The sequence below is a fragment of the Trachurus trachurus genome (genome assembly GCF_905171665.1).
Source record: "Trachurus trachurus genome assembly, chromosome: 24".
Classification (NCBI taxonomy): domain Eukaryota; kingdom Metazoa; phylum Chordata; class Actinopteri; order Carangiformes; family Carangidae; genus Trachurus; species Trachurus trachurus.
Window position 1 is genome coordinate 19,617,326 of NC_139910.1, and position 17,346 is coordinate 19,634,671.

Genomic DNA, 17,346 nt, shown 5'->3' on the forward strand with positions numbered 1-17,346 from the left:
ATGCAGTGAAGTTAGCCCAGTTGATTTCTGAGTTCAAGGTCATATTCTGACCTTTGTGTGCCTCTCAGCCATATATCTGACTGTCTGAGTCAAATGAGCACAGGGCATGAACTTTACTGCATGTTCCTGGTATTTGCAGGGACATGCATATATTGGCATGCCGTTAGGTATGCTAATTCTTTTTTCCTGCTTCAGTACAATGAAGTCATTTTCAAATGGCCTTTGCCTGCTGGATGTTACAAAACAGAAAAAAAGTCAAATTTACTAAACTCAGACATTGTATAGAAGAGCAGGACACATCATTTAATTTTCTATCAATACCTACAACAGCTTCATGTGTACAGCTGATTAAAGAGGAAAAAAAGAGGACATCTATTTCTCAGGGGTCCTCGGAGCCAGACAGACAGTGTGTCTGAAAGCTGTGTCTGGGTGGAGGACAGCCGTTGGACAGACTGCCTGGGGGGAGATTCGGGACACACATTGCCTTAACTGGACGCTGCCAGCGTTAGAGCACAGGCAGCTGGAGAAACAGTGGAATAGAACTCCTTCTTTCTTCTTTCTGCTGCACATCCTTCAAATTCTTCTCTCTCGTGCCACAGACGCCCAGACTGACTCCTTTTGCCCCTGATGCGGAGCTCTCACTGTGGAAGTTCATTTCAGGGGCACTGAGGTAACACAACACTGCTGCTACATTTGGATTTGAGCGATATACAGTAGACCTCACAGTCTGATGTGTTGAGTACCTGAGCAGGGCAGTGGGAGCCCTATGAGCCTTGTTAATCCTATTTCACTTCATAAAAAGAGATTTATTGCTGAACGAACAGCTGAACAATCCTATCACTAAACTGTGTTTCCAGTTGTGCCTTCACTTCACCAGTGTGATGGAACGGCAACATAAAATACTGACTAAATAAACAGGACTTTATCAGGAACTATAGAAATAGCAAGCAGCGAATTAAATTCACATAAGGTCAACAACTTGCAATATCTGACATGCATGATGTAGGTATGAAGAGATCATATTATCACATTATCACATGCTACATCCTCTGAGTATATGCAGAGAGAGAGGATGATGATATATAGATGTACTTTGGCTTAATTTTCTTTTTTTTATTATTGATTTAGATGAGGGGACAGGATTTGGAGATGATACTACTATCATAAGAAGTGACTATGAAATTAAATAAATCAAATTTACTCATTAACTATTAATCAAAACTGTGTTACAAATTGTGATAAGGAAATTATATTGTAGGACTTTAAAAAAAGATCATTGTTGTATTTAAACCATATTCACTTATAAATTGTTATATATACACATTTGGACCACTATGCTCTCATCAACATACTGAAAACACAGCGCAGGGAGCTGCAAATGTCACGCCACAGTATTATGCATAATAAGCCCATATCATGACATCCATACACTCTCTGAGTAATTAGATAGAAGAGTCGTCCTTACAGCCCAAGTATTAATCACTGTCAAATTTGCAGTTCCTGCGTTCCACCACAGCTCATGTTTCACCGCGGACGGGCGCTGCTGGGAGTCGCTTTCAGACGTCTCAGCAGCGGGATTCTGGGTAAAAGCTAAGAGGAAAGCCATAATCACCCGCTATGTAAACAAACAACACAATGAGTCAGTCACATCACTGCGTAATAAATGAATGAAACCGAACACATGTTTTCCATAAGCGGCAACGTCTGGATGTCTTCATTTGTCGACGGCTGATTTCGACAATCCAGCCATCACACCGAGACAAATGAAACAAAGCATTCGTCAAAGCAGCATCCATGGACTGAAAAACCATTTTTGTTGTCAGACCATTGTATCAGTTTAAAGCCACCGAGCAGCCATGAGCCTGGGATACTTTGAAATCATATTACAAAAGCCACCTCTTATGCGAGCAAGGCCGATTAATTAGCGGCTTTAATTAATTTCCATTTGCGTGGAAATATCAAAAAGCAGAATAAAAAGGGATTGTCTTTGCATTTGGTTGTCTTTAATGTGGATACATCAATTACGACAGTTGTGTTTTATGAATAGTGAGAATGTTGAATCATTCGAGGCTCCATTAGTCCTCTTTGTGTCTCATTTTCAATTCTGGCTGCTGTTCTTCCTGTAATTACAGGAAAGAAAGAAAAAAAAACTGTATTGCAGCAAAAATTAGTCAGTTGTAATATCTTGTTGCAATATCACACATCCTGTGACCCATTAACTAAGATGCAAGACACCAAACTTCTGCTGTACCTACAGAACTAAAAACTAGAGCAACATGCCAGACAGAAATGTGCTTAATAAATACAACTGCATACTTCTCTCTTTGAATCTGCTAATTGGATCACAAAGAAATGTGGATTTCTGGTGTACTTCCTTGTCTCCTGATGAACCAATTTTCATAATTGCAACCCAAGGCACATGAGTTTAAACACAGGGGAAATTTTGTGTGGAATGATTACTCTTTCTCCGGTGCTTTGCATTTTAAAACTTCCACCGGAGTCGCAGTCAGACTCTAGCAGGAATGTGATTATATCAACAAAACGGTGTCAGGTGCAAATGGCTTTGAGCTGCCCCACAACAATACCAGTTGAATTTTCAACACTTGAGATTTCCTCTGGGACGGCCATTCCATATTACTGATCTATAAAAAGAAGCAAATTGCCTGCTTGCACAACCAAACCGCCATTTGACAGGGCCTCTGGGCTGGTTCTTATGGTCGCTATTAAAGCTCTGGGTGGTGTTTTCCTCCGGGGCCTGACAAGCAGACTTCAGACTGCCCCCACCCTGCCTGCTGGATGCCAAGATCAGCCTGCACACACACACACACGCACACGCTGCCCCACCGGCTGTGGACGGCTTGTTCACTACTTACCGACACAGCCACGAGAGGTGCATGGGAACAAGATACAACTGTGTACTTAAGAATTTCCAACTTCTTTACACATCTCAGCAGTCTGCGGGACTGTCGAAGACATGTAATTCGAGCCTGGAGGGCGGAAACACTGGGAGAGAAGTTAAGTGCTGCCTGCCGACGAGGACACTGGATGAATGTTTAACAGATTTCTCTGGAGAGGAATACAAATTGTAAATGTCTGTGTTTGTGCTGGTGAACTTCATACATGTGAAGAGGCCTTGAAACATTTTTTTTTTATCGTCGCTGAACACTAAAGGTTCCCACCGACACCAGGCATGATGAAATCTTTTGTGGTGCATTGGCAATTCACTGGTACCAGTTCAAATAAATGGAGGGGTGACCTATAGTACTATAACACACAGTGCAGGGAAACACAAGTTAATTTAACTGTTCAGAAAGAAAGAAAGAAAGAAGTTTAACTGGGCAAATGAACATGCCCAGTTAGACATGACATCAGGTATTTTAACCATTTATAGGGCACCTATACTTGAAAATTCAATTTTTCAACACTGGACAATTACTGGAGGGCATTATAATAAGGGTATTGTTACTTTTACTTTTAATTAAAACAACATATTTTTTATCCATGCACAGCAAATTAATGAAGTTAAGGAACATTTAAATATCTTTAAAAAAAATACTTATTCTAAACTTCAGTACTTATAACTTATATAACTTTTTTTAATATGGTACTGAATATTGTTACTTGTTTGATAAAGGGATAACAGTATTTTCAATTGATCTGAATTAAATGGATAAACTATCTTAAAATTCCCTCTAATGCAGTGTTGGAAATGTGTTTGTAAAACGATGATGATCAATTCTGAAGATTAGCAGTATCCAAGAACAGATGACTGTGATGTCCATAAGTAAAGTTGTGTCAGTCGCCAGTAATTTGCACACAGGTGGGTCCTAAACACACACTAACCGGCTCCATTACGTTTTTGTCAGTCCACAGTTTGCTGTACCACTTTGTTGGTACGACAGCTGCGTCTTCCACTTCCCAGCCATTGTTGCCATTTATGACAGAGCACCAACTGAACCCAAATTAGCTTGAAAAGGCTCCGCTGACAGAGAGCTGGTGCGCGCTGACACGCAAAAGTTTCACAGCCCTAACTGCCTCTGAGTGACCTCATGACACGTGGCACACTTACACTTTCCTCTGTTAGCCAATCAATTTGGAAAACAACAAGGCAGTACGATAGCGGCTTCATTACTGTCAGTGCTGAACATAATACCTCTAATGCTTTCTGTCACTTCCATATGAAGATAACAGGGAGGCTGTAATTAGAGGATAACATGGCGACAGTGAGCACGCTTAGGTTCAGAACAACGAGGTGAAACAGACAGCTTCCAATTTACAGAGATATCTCACATTAGTGAGGCACTCAGAGCTTTTGTTGAGTCAGTCAGGGCGGTGAGAGAATGACAGCGTCAAACATCTTTCCTGGGCTTTATCGTCTTCTTGACTTTTATATGCACATTTCAGAGAAGAAGTGGAGCCTGTTCCTGTCACAGTGGAAGGAAAACCATTGGAGAGGCAAGAACACACACTGAAACACAAGGGTGTAGATTTGGACTCACATGATTGGAAACCCAACAACAGTTTTAAGTGTCAAATGAATGGTTATCTAAAATCATTGAATAAAAATCTGCACCGTGACAGATGGAAGATAAGAAGACAGTGAACTTTTTTGATACAAAAAAGAGAAAAATCAACCTGTAACTCATTGTGTTGTGTTGCATCACTCTTCAACATCTTTGTATCCGTTAGTCCTGCCAGTGTTGCAGTTCTCCGCTGCTAATCCAGTGATCCATCAACACAATAATGATGTCATGCTGATGAGTTGGTCAGATGCTGCTGGCTGATTGGTCCCTGCCCTTTGATCTAATTAACAGCTAGCACGCCTAAACCAAGAACCAGTCGTCTTGGAAGCGCAGTCTCCGGTAATAGGGAGCATCAGAATTATCTGACTATATGACTTTACTCTGAACTCTGAACAAGTTCGCTATACGTGTCATTTCCTGCCCATATGCAAACCCACACATTTTTATTGAAACATAAGCTGTCAGATGGTCAGATATATCATACAGGTATTTGCTACACAAAGATTTGATTATTATATGAGCAATATAATGTCCTTGGGCGGGGCTTAGTGCATGGCTGAGAGAAGCTACTGCTGCTTTACTGTGACCTCAGAAAAAGTTACAGAAGTCCTGACAGCTTGTTTTAAGGTGCAAAAACACTAAAACCAAAAAGGTTTGCAGTGGTGTTTGCAATATCAACATTATTTTTGGCCACTGAGTTGGCAAAGCCCCAGAGGAAATATTTGATTTAACACAAAATAAAATTACCTCTGTGCAGTTTTTTTTGAGTGAATTTGATCATCTCGGTCTAAATGCTGTTTCCCCTCACAGCTACAGAGATAATTCTGTTGAGGATATAGAAAATCCCTTTGTCTAAAAGAAAGGATTAAAGATAGTGACTCTAAAGAACCTCGGAATATGCATTTTCACTTACACACTCACTCTGTGCAATTGGTGTAAAGTTCTCCTCGGGCCCTTAAAGCAACTCCCAATTTCCCAGGAAAGATGACACTAAAGACAAGAACTCAGCATCTTACGATGTCATCATAACTGAGAAAAACAAGACCCAGGTTGTAATAAAGCAGAACCATCCTCTCAGGATGCTCAAACACTAAGATGTTTGCTGTGCTTCTTCTTGTTTTCAACTTTTCAAAGAAATTCCTGTCACCTGGAGGCAAATCAGAGCTGATGGATTACAATACTGTTGATTGAAAACCTAAAACGCGTCGACACTCTTGACATCTAGACTCTAGAGTCAGTCTAGGCTGAGTGCTGTCGTTGTCATATAGACAGTTTGGGATCAAGGTAACATTAATCCAGATTAATTCAGCAATCATTGTACACTTCCATGCAGGATTCCACTCTGCATCAAGGGCAAAAGGGATTAGTTGCAATTTGCATAATAAACAGGCCAAACAAACAAACAAACAAACAAAAAAGCAGAGGTAAATAAACCTTGAAGTGAGTCCTTGTCTGCTTCTGTCCATTTTTATGTACACAGTTTATTAATCAATATTTGTTGGCCATAATTACAGCTGTTTTGCTTGTTTCTGAGGTAATGGAGATTAATTAGTGACCTGCAACAAATGCTGTATGTATTAAGGGATAATGAACTGTGCATTATGCTTAAGTTTTTAAGTGATATGCTAAGTCATCTGAGAAAGTGGGGAATTAACTTTAGACTCTTTAATTGTATTTTTTGTTTATCTTTGTTTGTTGTTTAAGACCCCCGCCGCTCCCGTCTTTATGGTGAAAGTCTCTGGAGCAGCTGAGCAATAATGAATCAGGTGCTGCCGTGTGAATGGCTCGTCTCAGTGGGATTTTTCCTCTCTTAAGGTGACCTTCCACTGATAAAAACACCATTTAATCTCCTTCCATCAAATACTATATCCGGCTCAAATGTTCAGACAAAGGCACACGTTACAATCCAGGAGCTGAATAGAAATACTTTGACAAACTCTTTAACTAGTTCATTATAATGATGAGTTTTTTTAATGAATGTAGTTATTTTGAGCCACTGTATTCTACCTTTGTACACCTATTGCAAATTTCTGGAATCTGCTGTTCCTCACACAGGAAGTTGAACTGAAGGACAGAGGAACTGAAGGTGCCATGTGTCCTACAGAGCATAAAGTGCACCTGAGACAAAATTTAGTGCTGATTGTGAATAAACTACATCTTTCCAGTGGCTGCAGATAAGTTTAGATTATTATTATCCAAACCAAGTAAGGCAGGAAATCAGCCTTAAAGGGACAATGAGGAGTTTTGGAAAGCAAAGTGTTTTCACACACATTTCCCATGAGCCTCCGCGCGCATAGTGAAATAATTGGACCGGCACAAGACGGACGAAAGCAAAAACATTTGCCAAGAATATTTTCATTGATCAAGAATGAAAGTCGGAGGTTCGAAGACGATCAGATACCGTCGTATTTCCGACCATAAACGGCGATTCAGCGGCGTTATTCACATGACCCACTGGGCAGCGTCTGCGAAACCAAAACTAGGAAATGCTGGGCGAGCCGACCACTAAATAATAATATCAAAATAACTATAAAGACAAAAATGAATAAAGACGAAAATGGACCCATTAACAAGTGTGAGTAACGTAGATTCATCCACATCATAAGACTTTTTTATAACCAAATACAAACTCCTCGTTGTCCCTTTAAGTCTGTGGGTAAAATGCTGTTTACGCTGAAGCATTTTCATTTAAAATATAATAATGTCATGTATGACTTCGAAAGAAAATACTTGTATTATTACGTTTAAATGATCTGTTTTGAAGTTGTGCTTTTGCTACAGATTATGCTAGCATAAACAGCCAACTATTTGACTGTATAGTAGGAAAAAAAATGTTGTAAGTCTCCCACAGAGGAAAACAACAATTTTATTCATTTATTGTTTTTATCATTTCCTCTCTTCTGCTGAAGTTAGCATTCTAATCAGCTAGCTGTGGCACAGTCAAACTGCCTCGTCATTTTCCAATACTGAGTCACTGTAGCATCCAGTAGCTGCTCAAAGGACGCATCATAAACCCTTGTGGTTGTAAATGTAACTACGCTCTCGGCAAGCGAGGAAACTAAACACCTGTTGTTGGCTTCATAGCAATAAGCTATCGTAGCGGTTTTGTGTGAAGCGTGAAGCATACTGCCAGAGAACATAAGAGGAGTTGCAATCCATTTTCACACATTTTCAACAAACAAATAGCTCCTCCAATTGGATACTTTTACGGAAGTAAAGGACCTGAATACTGACACTTCAAATAAAAGATGCCTGTTGTTTTTATGCAAATGATTTGGAAGAGCATGACTGGAAAGTATTTAACAAGGTCTGCAACAGGTCATAGTGTAAGTAGCTGGCAGAGTTTCTCTTTGTCTGCTTGGCCTTGGTGTAGTAAACCTGGAAGGAAGAGTGTTTGAGATGATTTTTAATTGAATTTAATTTTAGTTTTTTCTTTTCTTTTCTCTTTTTTTTCACCGATTTGTAGAGGTGTTTACTTTTATCTGTAGAATACAGCCATAAAGTCACACACCTACAATCAAAACAATGGAAACATCATATTTACCATCTATTTATTCATGAAATAATATGAAAAATAATGGAATATATTTCAGTCGTGTGTTTCTGATCAGCTCTCTCACAATCAAACATCAAACTAAGTGTGGAGCTGGTGCCAAAATAGCTGCAGCCACCTAGACATCAGTCCTGTGTGTGTGTGTGTGTGTTTATGTGTTGGTTTACTGGAGCGTCCATTGCCCTTTTCCTGAAGAAAACCAAAAATATCTGATCCAAGTTGTGACAACACTTCCTCCGCGGTGCGCCCCTCTCACCCCCCCAAACCAAAAAAAAAAAAAAAAAAACCACCCAGCCACCTCCGCGCGCCGAGTGGCCCTTTCATTTTCATGACGTTTCCTCCTGCAGGTTGCGATTGGACGGTCGCTCCGCCTGTGTCCGTGACTGACAACAGCGGAGCCACAGTCTCCTCCCAGCGGCAGCAGACGCTATTTGAGTGGGGACTAGCGGATTGTTGTACATAGAGCCGGTTTAGTGTCGTCAATGGGAAGCGTACGAGACAGTGGCAAAGCGAGTTACGGTCTAGAGTGAAACCCGCGGCTGCACCATGCTCTCCAGGTCTTTCCCGTGTGCGTGGATTATATTTTGCCTTCATTTATGCTGCTGTGTGGACAGCGGGGAAGCACAGAACGCCAAGGAAGGTAAGTTCTTAAAGTTTGGACTCTTCTTCCATCCCATCGCGTTTGGGAAGAGACCCTCCACAGATGTGTCCAAGTCCGGCAGACAGCCTCCTTCTTCTTGTTTTTAAATTATTTCTAAATTCCCCCTCGCTTTTTAACAAGTTAAAAAATTGGGGATGTTTTTTTTAAGCGTTAAGCGCTGTCGGACGAGGCCGGTAACAGCGCTGTCTGTGCCGGACTGTTTGCGAGCAACCTGACGGTGTTTTTTACGCACCGCAGTTAAAAGCCGTAGAACGCAGTTCAGACGCAGAGTCTCTGTTTTATTTTTCCAAACAAAACCACTCAGGCACCAGTAGGCTAGTATGCTTTTTTATAAATTAACAGCCACTTCAAATCACTACAAACTCATATTCAGCCGATCGATCGCTCCGGTAGGCTCGTGAGCCGTCTCTCTGGACGCAGTTTCTGAGGTTCACTTCCTCCAAAGTGGCCTCGGCAGTCTCCAGCAGTCCTCACTAGTCTCGATTCTTGGAGGAAAAAATACAGCAGACTGAAGCGGAGTCGTAATCTAGACTCAGATTCCAAAAACTGACCAGGATCCGGATAATAAAACCCCGAAGACAAGACGTTCTGTAATTACTCCAAATTACCTCTTTAAATTGATCGGATTTCTTTTTCTTTTTTTTGGTTAAAATAATGAAATAATGTGATGCGTAAAACAGAAAAGCCCTCTCCAGGTATTGATTTTCTCACCATGAGAACTACAGCGCAGTAACCGAGCGCGGTGTGGATGGAAACGCAGATATGAACTGATAATCGTCACTCTTTATAATAAGGATTTCACAGACCTCCATCCATCAGTCACCTGTAAGACATCCCCGCGAATTATTATTATTTTTTTTTTACGGCAATGCGTCCTGGCTGCCGTCTCCCTTCCTTCTCCCTCTATCTCCTGTTTCATTGGAGCTATAATTCAGATTTTACACACAAATAAAATAACTTATTTTTTTCGAGCAGCCGCCGCGTTGCCGCTCTGCGCGTCCTGAACATTAACCAGGTTTGTGTTTTTCTTCATCCCTCGCTTGGTTTAAAATAAAACGTGCGAACAAGCCATCCACTTCCACGGGCTCGCTGTAGTTGTAGGGAACCGTCTTTTGAGCTGCAAATATTGCAGCGCATGTTCTGTGAGTGCAGGATGGAAACAAGGAGCAGCTGCGCTTGACGTTAACGTGACAACTTCCACTTCTGAAGAGAAAACGAGTTTTAATGAACTGCTGCGTAAAATAAACCCACGAGAAGTAGATTAAACGCGCGCAAATGCATATGCGTAATGACTCTCGCCACATCCCAACGTGCTTGTCTGTTCCTTCACTCAGATTGCATGGGATTTTTTTTTCTTGCTTTAGCTGCCGCTGGTAGAAATTAGGTCATGGGTAATATGCGCTATAGATATAGATGTGTAGCCTATCACTGACACCCAGCCCCCGGTGCCCCGGTGAGATTTAACCACCTGCCTCTTGGTTTCCTGTCACTAGTGATTCTGCTGGACTCCAAGGCACAGCAGACAGAACTGGAGTGGATCTCCTATCCTCCCAATGGGGTAAGTCTGCAGAATGTCTGCATAGCAGGCAACACTGATGTACTCCCTATATATATATTCATATATTTAATCCTGATGTCCCACATGTACTGTAAGAATAACAATATTTAAAGCAGGTTGGAAACATACATATATATGGAGCGAGTGAGAGAGTCCCCATATTTCTTTACTCAACAAAAATAATCTCTCCAGAACACAAGATGAAGAACATAGGAGGATGTTCCTACAGCTGAACTCTCCTGCCTTTTGACATTTTGAGCACTAAAGCCTGAAGCAAACCACTTCCAACTTACTAGTCTGATTAAAAGCAGGCTGCAAGAAACTTCTTAAATAAATAATGTGTGAACAGAAGCAGATGAACTGAGCACAATCATTCTTTAAGGAATGTGTATGTGCTGTAAAAATGCAGCCGCCCGTCTCCCTTCAGTCTCTGTAGCCTGTATTTCTTTGTCATATTCATTCCAATGTAATTTGGTGGGGATTGCCAATCATTAGATGTCTGCTTAATGATAGATAGATGTCTTTTAGGTATAAATTCAACACGGCTGTTTTCCCCCAATGGGTGCGTGCATTACAATGTGTGTTATCTTCTTGCAGTGGGAAGAAATCAGCGGCTTGGATGAGAACTACACGCCCATTCGCACATACCAGGTTTGCCAAGTCATGGAGCCCAATCAGAATAACTGGCTTCGGACTAACTGGATAGAGAAGGGCGATGCTCAGAGAATTTTTGTGGAGCTGAAGTTCACCTTGAGGGATTGTAACAGCCTACCCGGGGTGGTGGGCACATGCAAGGAGACGTTCAACCTGTACTACCAGGAGACGGATTCAGAAGTAGGCAGGAGCTTACGAGAGACTCAGTATGTGAAAATCGACACGATCGCCGCAGATGAGAGCTTCACCCAGGGCGACCTGGGCGAGAGGAAGATGAAGCTGAACACAGAAGTGCGCATAATCGGGCCCCTGTCCAGGCGGGGCTTCTACCTGGCGTTCCAGGACGTGGGGGCGTGCATCGCCCTGGTGTCCGTCAAAGTTTACTACAAGAAGTGCTGGTCTATCATCGAGAACCTGGCCACCTTCCCCGACACGGTGACGGGATCAGAGTTCTCCTCGCTGGTGGAGGTCGAGGGCGTGTGCGTGAGCGACGCCGAGGAGGAGGCCGACAACTCTCCCAAGATGCACTGCAGCGCCGAGGGGGAATGGCTGGTGCCCATTGGGAAATGTATATGCAAAGCTGGATTTCATCAGAAGGGAGACGCGTGTGAACGTGAGTGCTTGCAACCCTTTTTTTATTTTATTTTCTGTGTTAATGATCAGAAAAAGAAACAAAGCCATTAGCATTCCCGCAGTTGTTTCTGTTGAATTAACTTTTAACAATCAGTCAGGGACGTAGTGGATTCCACACAAGAACTGCACAAAAAATGAATAAATAACCAGACCAAAAAAAAAAAAAAAACAGCAATAAAGAGGAGTATTTATGATTTGATTATGCTAAGCAGGTAAATGATTATTTAGGCATAGCTGACTGAGTAGTTGTGTTGGCAAATGGGATTAAAGCAGCTGATTTGACAGCAGTAAAGATGGATAAAGTATTGAGGCCAAACATCCTCGGCGTAATAATTGGAATCCGTGTTAATTGATTACGGGGCTCTTAATTTATAGCCATGATTCTGTTGACACTGGGATTAAATAATAACTTGAGTTTAGCTCCTCAGCACAAACACTCCTCTCCATCTCACTGGCAGGGCGCCAAGACAATCACCAGTCGAACACACAGGTCTAGAGGAAGTCCAGCCAGTCTTTTCAGTATCTCTCTCTCTCTCTTTCTCTCTCTCTGCCCCGGCCAAATGACCTTGACAGAAAGGGAAACAAATAGCGGCCGTGCTGTGGCATTTAGGGCCTCGGGATATTTACGAAGGAGCCTAACAAGAAGGTCAAACGCGGGCGCTCGGTCGTCGTTATCGTCGCGTGCGCCAGATTCATCCACCTACAACTTAGAATAAGATGCTTTCTGTCACTCAGAGGATTATTTTCAGTGGCCACCTGATTTTAAAGATAAAAATCACTATGGATTAAAAGTGGGGGTGGAGGGTAGTTCAGAGAACTTAAGTGGCCCGCCTTGTAGCCGTCTTTTTGCAAAGAGGGGGCAGCCTCTATCTAAGCAGCTTATGAGGAGCAGCAGCCAGTAATAATTGAAGGGAATGCGTCTAAGAACAAATTAGTGTCCCTGGCAGACAAGCTTTTATGCCACGCTGTCATCCATTAGGGACCCCTCTGAGGGAGGTGTGTTAATGAAATATATTAGGACGTGTAATTTAGAGCAACACAGCCCGCCTCAAGTTGTGCTATGTCTCTAATGTTCGCGGGCTATCACCAACTCAACCCCCATAGAGCTTCCGTTGCTTTATTGTTCTTTGTTGTTTTAATATGCGTAGATGTGTGAGATCCAGTTGTGCCCTCGGGAGGAAAGAAAGTCCCATGATTTAGCTCCACAGGGGGAACCGGTGCAGCACAACACTGCCGGTATAGCTCAGGAGCTAACAGAACAGAAAACCGCGGCATGTTTCTATTAATTACTCTGCTCGTGTGTCAGTTAAAACAAATACCTGTGGCAGCGCAATGAACCCACCTCCAGGTTGCTGAGAGTCGGAGGTACAGGGTTTCCTTAATGTGTGTGTGTGGAATAAGTTCCTGTCTTGATACTGCACCTTTATGAGCTTTATCTCCACTGAGGCATGAGAAGCCTTTGTATTAAAGGGTAGTTAATCTAAATAAAATGAGAATCACGGTGCACCATCAGCACTTCTTCCAGCGGCTCCACTGACATTAAATTGTCCATTCAGTAGTGCAACCCCCCCCCCCCCCCCCCCCCCCCCCCTCCTCCCCCCATCCCCCTCTCATCCCCCTCTCCACAGAACAATCTAAAAGCTATTCAGACTATTTCTTTCTTTCAACTGAACAGCAGAGCAATAAGTCCAAGTGGCTGTGACCGTTAAAGATGTGAGATTCTGGCTGTTGGACACTGGACTAGTTTGTGTCATTGCTGTGAGAGTACATCATCGCACAGCTGAGCAGGTTCTGTGTAATAATGATGATGCTGCACTCTTACTGCCAAGAGTTCAGCATGTGAACAAGTGATACAAATGATACAAATTATGTATTTTTAACCCCTCCCTCCAAAAAAAACAACCAACCAAACAAAAAAAACAAAAAACGTTTGTTTTTTTTGTTGTACAAATGAAAATGAGCAGAGAGAGGGTTGAGAAAAAAATAGGACCTGGCCTAATTTAATGTTTTTTTTTTTTACATATACACCCAGATATTGCAAATATTGTTGTTGATTGCCTGATTCAGATGCTGGAAAGTTGTAGGGCTGTGAGTGATAAGTGCTGCCATCATTTAACATTTTAAACACCCAGAGTTCTGTTTGTTTATCTCCTTCACAACCTGAAAAAAATCACACTTAGGGGTTCTTTATGGGATAACGGTAGACGTTCATGTCTTTTTTATTGACAACTTTTTATTTTTACATTTGGTCCGTTCAGTTATTTCTGACTTCACTACCATGTCTGTGCCACTGGATAAATATATAAAACCATGTAGATGGATACATAAATTTGAGTCATGATTTTAAATTCTTAAAGGTCCCTCAGAGTATAAATACTATCATCGATTATGAACTGTCTATACCAATACCGTTAAAGTATCAAAGTCTCAGTACACAGAAAAAAGCACACAGCCTGTATTCAGAAAGCGAGCCTTAGAACCAGCCTTCAGGACTTCTGTAACTTTGTGATGTCACAACGAGGCAGCCAAGCTCAACCAACCCCAACTGGGGTTTATCCAACATTGCAGCATTTTGTTTCTCTGAGTGTTTATCTGAAATCTGATATGTTGTCCTGAACTAGCTGACCTGAGGGAGGAGATGTAAAACTCCATGAGATGGTGTTTGGTTGTACAAACCACATACTGTAAATATAACACAAGAGAAGTGTAAAATATGGGATATAATTCCAACATTTGAAAGGTGACTTGAGATTTACTGTAGTTTGTTGATCAGATGAGGATTTTATTTGAGACAAACCGACTCCTTCGGAAAGTCCTGAACTGTTTCAGTGTCTGCAGTGTGCTACGATTGTACAACGGCCACCAAGTAAAATATTCAGTGGGTGGGTGCAGGTGGTGCGAGCGAGTGGAGCTGTCAGTCATGTCATTTGAGGAGCTCCCTCCGAGGACGCGAAAAGGCCTCCTCTGAAATGTGTTGTGATCCACTCATTCATCACCGTCAGCGAAGAGGGACCCCTTGTCTTTCACCCCCTACACCCCTCACTCCCTCTGTCTCTCTTTAACTCTTTGTGTGGCAGTCTGTGGCAGTAAATGTCACACCTCCTCTTCCTATCCGCCTGCTGTGTTCGCTGGGCCTCAGTCACGATGGGTGTTTGGAGGGAAAAAAAAAAGAAGAAAAAAAAGAAAAAGAAAAGGCCCAGCTGAAGTGTCCCCGGCAGCCTTGCGCGGGCTTCATTTTGCGAAGAAGTGCGTGTTGTGAAAATAGCGCCTATTCATTCTCTTGGTCCTGTTTAGCACTGGCTACTGGTGGCAATGGAGCCACAGAGTCGTTTAGGCAGAGAGAGGGCCCTTGTGGGGGGACACTGGTCTCTTTGTTCCGCTCAATCCCGGGAATGTATGTTGTCCGATTTTGACACATCGGATCACTGTGGTACTAAATAACTAGTGCCTGCAACGTGATTAACTGTTGACCCTCGCCCAAAAAGAGAAAAAAAAAGGAGCAGGGGAGGGGGGTTACTTTCTCTATCTGGTGGAAAACAGACAAAACAGACTATATCTTGTTGCTATCAGTGGCTGCTAACAAGGGAATTAATGAGAGGATACAACATCATGTAGAAGCTGGCACCATCCATCTTGACTGTCAGAGAGTTGGACAGAAGTTAGTTGGAGACTGATTGATGATTGCCCCCCCCCCCCCAGCCCTGAGGGAAGGGGGCTGAGCAGTCAGGGTCCGGCCGCGACAGCTAACGTGTATGGAAGCCACCAGGCAGTCCGGGCAACCAGACCCAGCTCCAGGGCTGGAGAAGAAAAACACACACACACACACACACACACACATTTAGCATTTCAAATGAAGCCAGGAAGCCAAGAGTCAGGGGTTCTGCATACATCCTGACATTTCCCCCTTGATTGATAAGGTGCGAATTTAATACACAAAATGGCTGTCTTTGACAAACTGCTCCGTAGCTTAATTATGCAAATGACAGGTGTTGCGCGGAATCCACAGGAGACCCAAATGGGTCGAAATAAGTCAGGATTGAAATAAATAGTTGATGGATGGGAGCTCGTCCTGTCACTCGCCAGTCTGTTCCCTGTGAATAGTAGCATTCCTCCACAGCCCGGGGCTTTTCCTTTCCTCTCTGTTCCAGCAGGTAACACACACATACACACACACAGATTTGGTCACCTCAGTCAGGATGTGTCCTCAAAGTGATCATCTCCAGGAATTTATGGAGAAAAACAAAACATTAATATTCACTTGTTCCTGTGTCTTAAACAACTGGAACTGAAACGTCTCTGGACTATTGGTTTAACAAAACAAGGTATTGGAACACATTACCCCGGGCAGGCTACGCGTGATAGACATAATTGTGAAAATAAATGCCGGTTGAAGCTCCATTGCAATTATTTTTTAAGACTTAAAAACCCTGCAGACATTAAATCTAATATCATCATAACCAAAGAAATACAGAACATGTTCATATTTGAGAAACTGCTACCTTTTGAGTTGTGGTTTTGAAAATGTGTTCACAAATTGATTTAAAAAAAACATGTTGCACAATAATTTTCTGTTGACTATAGAGTTAATCAAATAATTGGCTTACCTCAAATAATTCAGATGTCAATTGCAGGGTTTCAGCTGAAAGCAGTCAGAGCTCTGTGCCAGTTATTTGTTTATTCATTATAATCAGAAACAAAGGAAATAAAAAAATAAATAAAACATTTGAGTGACAGGTTCCTTTGATTTTTTTGTCATTCTAGTTTAAACACTGACGTGATAATGAACTGAAACTCACATTTTCAGTCATCTCTATATTTAACAATCAAATCATTTTCTAGCTGCTCCCACTGTGTTAAAAGTGGCTTGAACAACATGTTCATCAGTGTTCAGGTCGACGTAACCTCACCACACTGAGGTGACATCAGTTTGACTTTAACATCGTCTTTAATTTGCCATTTTTCAAAGTAATTTCAAGTAGCTTAATCATGAGAACAAAATAGCAGCAATGTGATTAATTAGAGGTCCAAAAGTTGCAATTCTTAAGACATCATTAACAAAAGGAAATGTTGGTTTTCAATGTTGCAACATGGAGAAAACTAGAGTTATTATAGAGAGAGAGAGATAGAGAGGGAGAGAGAGAGAGAGAGAGAGAGAGAGAGAGAGAGAGAGAGAGAGAGAGAGAGAGAGAGAGAGAGCAGTGGTTGTTGAGACAGGGCCAGTCATAAAGGGTGTTAGATTTCAGTTAAAGTTCCGCCGCTGAGAAGAGACGCAGACTAGACTTATTACTGTATTCCTGTGCAGTTCTCTCGCTCTATCTAGTTCCCTCTCATTAGTGGAGACCAAACCACAGCTGCTTCCTCAGAGGATGAAGAGATGGCAGTATGTTTGAAATTGTGATTTGGCAAGCCGTAATGATGAACATTTATTTTACTTCCACATCCAATGACCCTTTTTTTTTTTCAAATATACACTTTCAAATGAGAAGTAAAAAAAAGAAAAAGAAAAAGGAAAAGTTGTTTCCCTGGATACACTTGCTTGAACCAGAGCCAGCACTGCTTTCTGTGGCATCCAGCTGCCTTGTCAACACGTCAAATTAAATACAAATGCCTCATTTTACTTAGGGAAAACATTCACTGAGGGAGGAGGAAGAGGGGAGGGAGGGGGAGCTCGTTCACAGTCATCTGGCTCTGTGAATGTTTGTCCCAGAGTTATATTCATTTGAACTGTACTTGTAGCAAAGGCGAGGAAACAAAAGCCCTGTCA

The 17,346-nt window shown here is 42.1% G+C and overlaps 1 protein-coding gene across 6 annotated transcripts in view; it reads left to right on the forward strand.

The window, feature by feature from the left end:
* Window positions 1-10,257: 10,257 nt before the first annotated feature.
* Window positions 10,258-17,346, forward strand: part of epha7 (eph receptor A7) — an 88,695-nt gene continuing 81,606 nt past the window's right edge. For all 6 annotated transcript variants that reach the window (XM_084000444.1, XM_084000446.1, XM_084000448.1 and 3 more), the window contains exons 1-2: window positions 10,258-10,295; window positions 10,893-11,562. In XM_084000444.1, coding sequence (XP_083856570.1) covers window positions 10,959-11,562 — 604 coding nt within the window. In that variant the 5' untranslated portion in view covers window positions 10,258-10,295; window positions 10,893-10,958. The remainder of the gene's footprint in view (window positions 10,296-10,892; window positions 11,563-17,346) is intronic.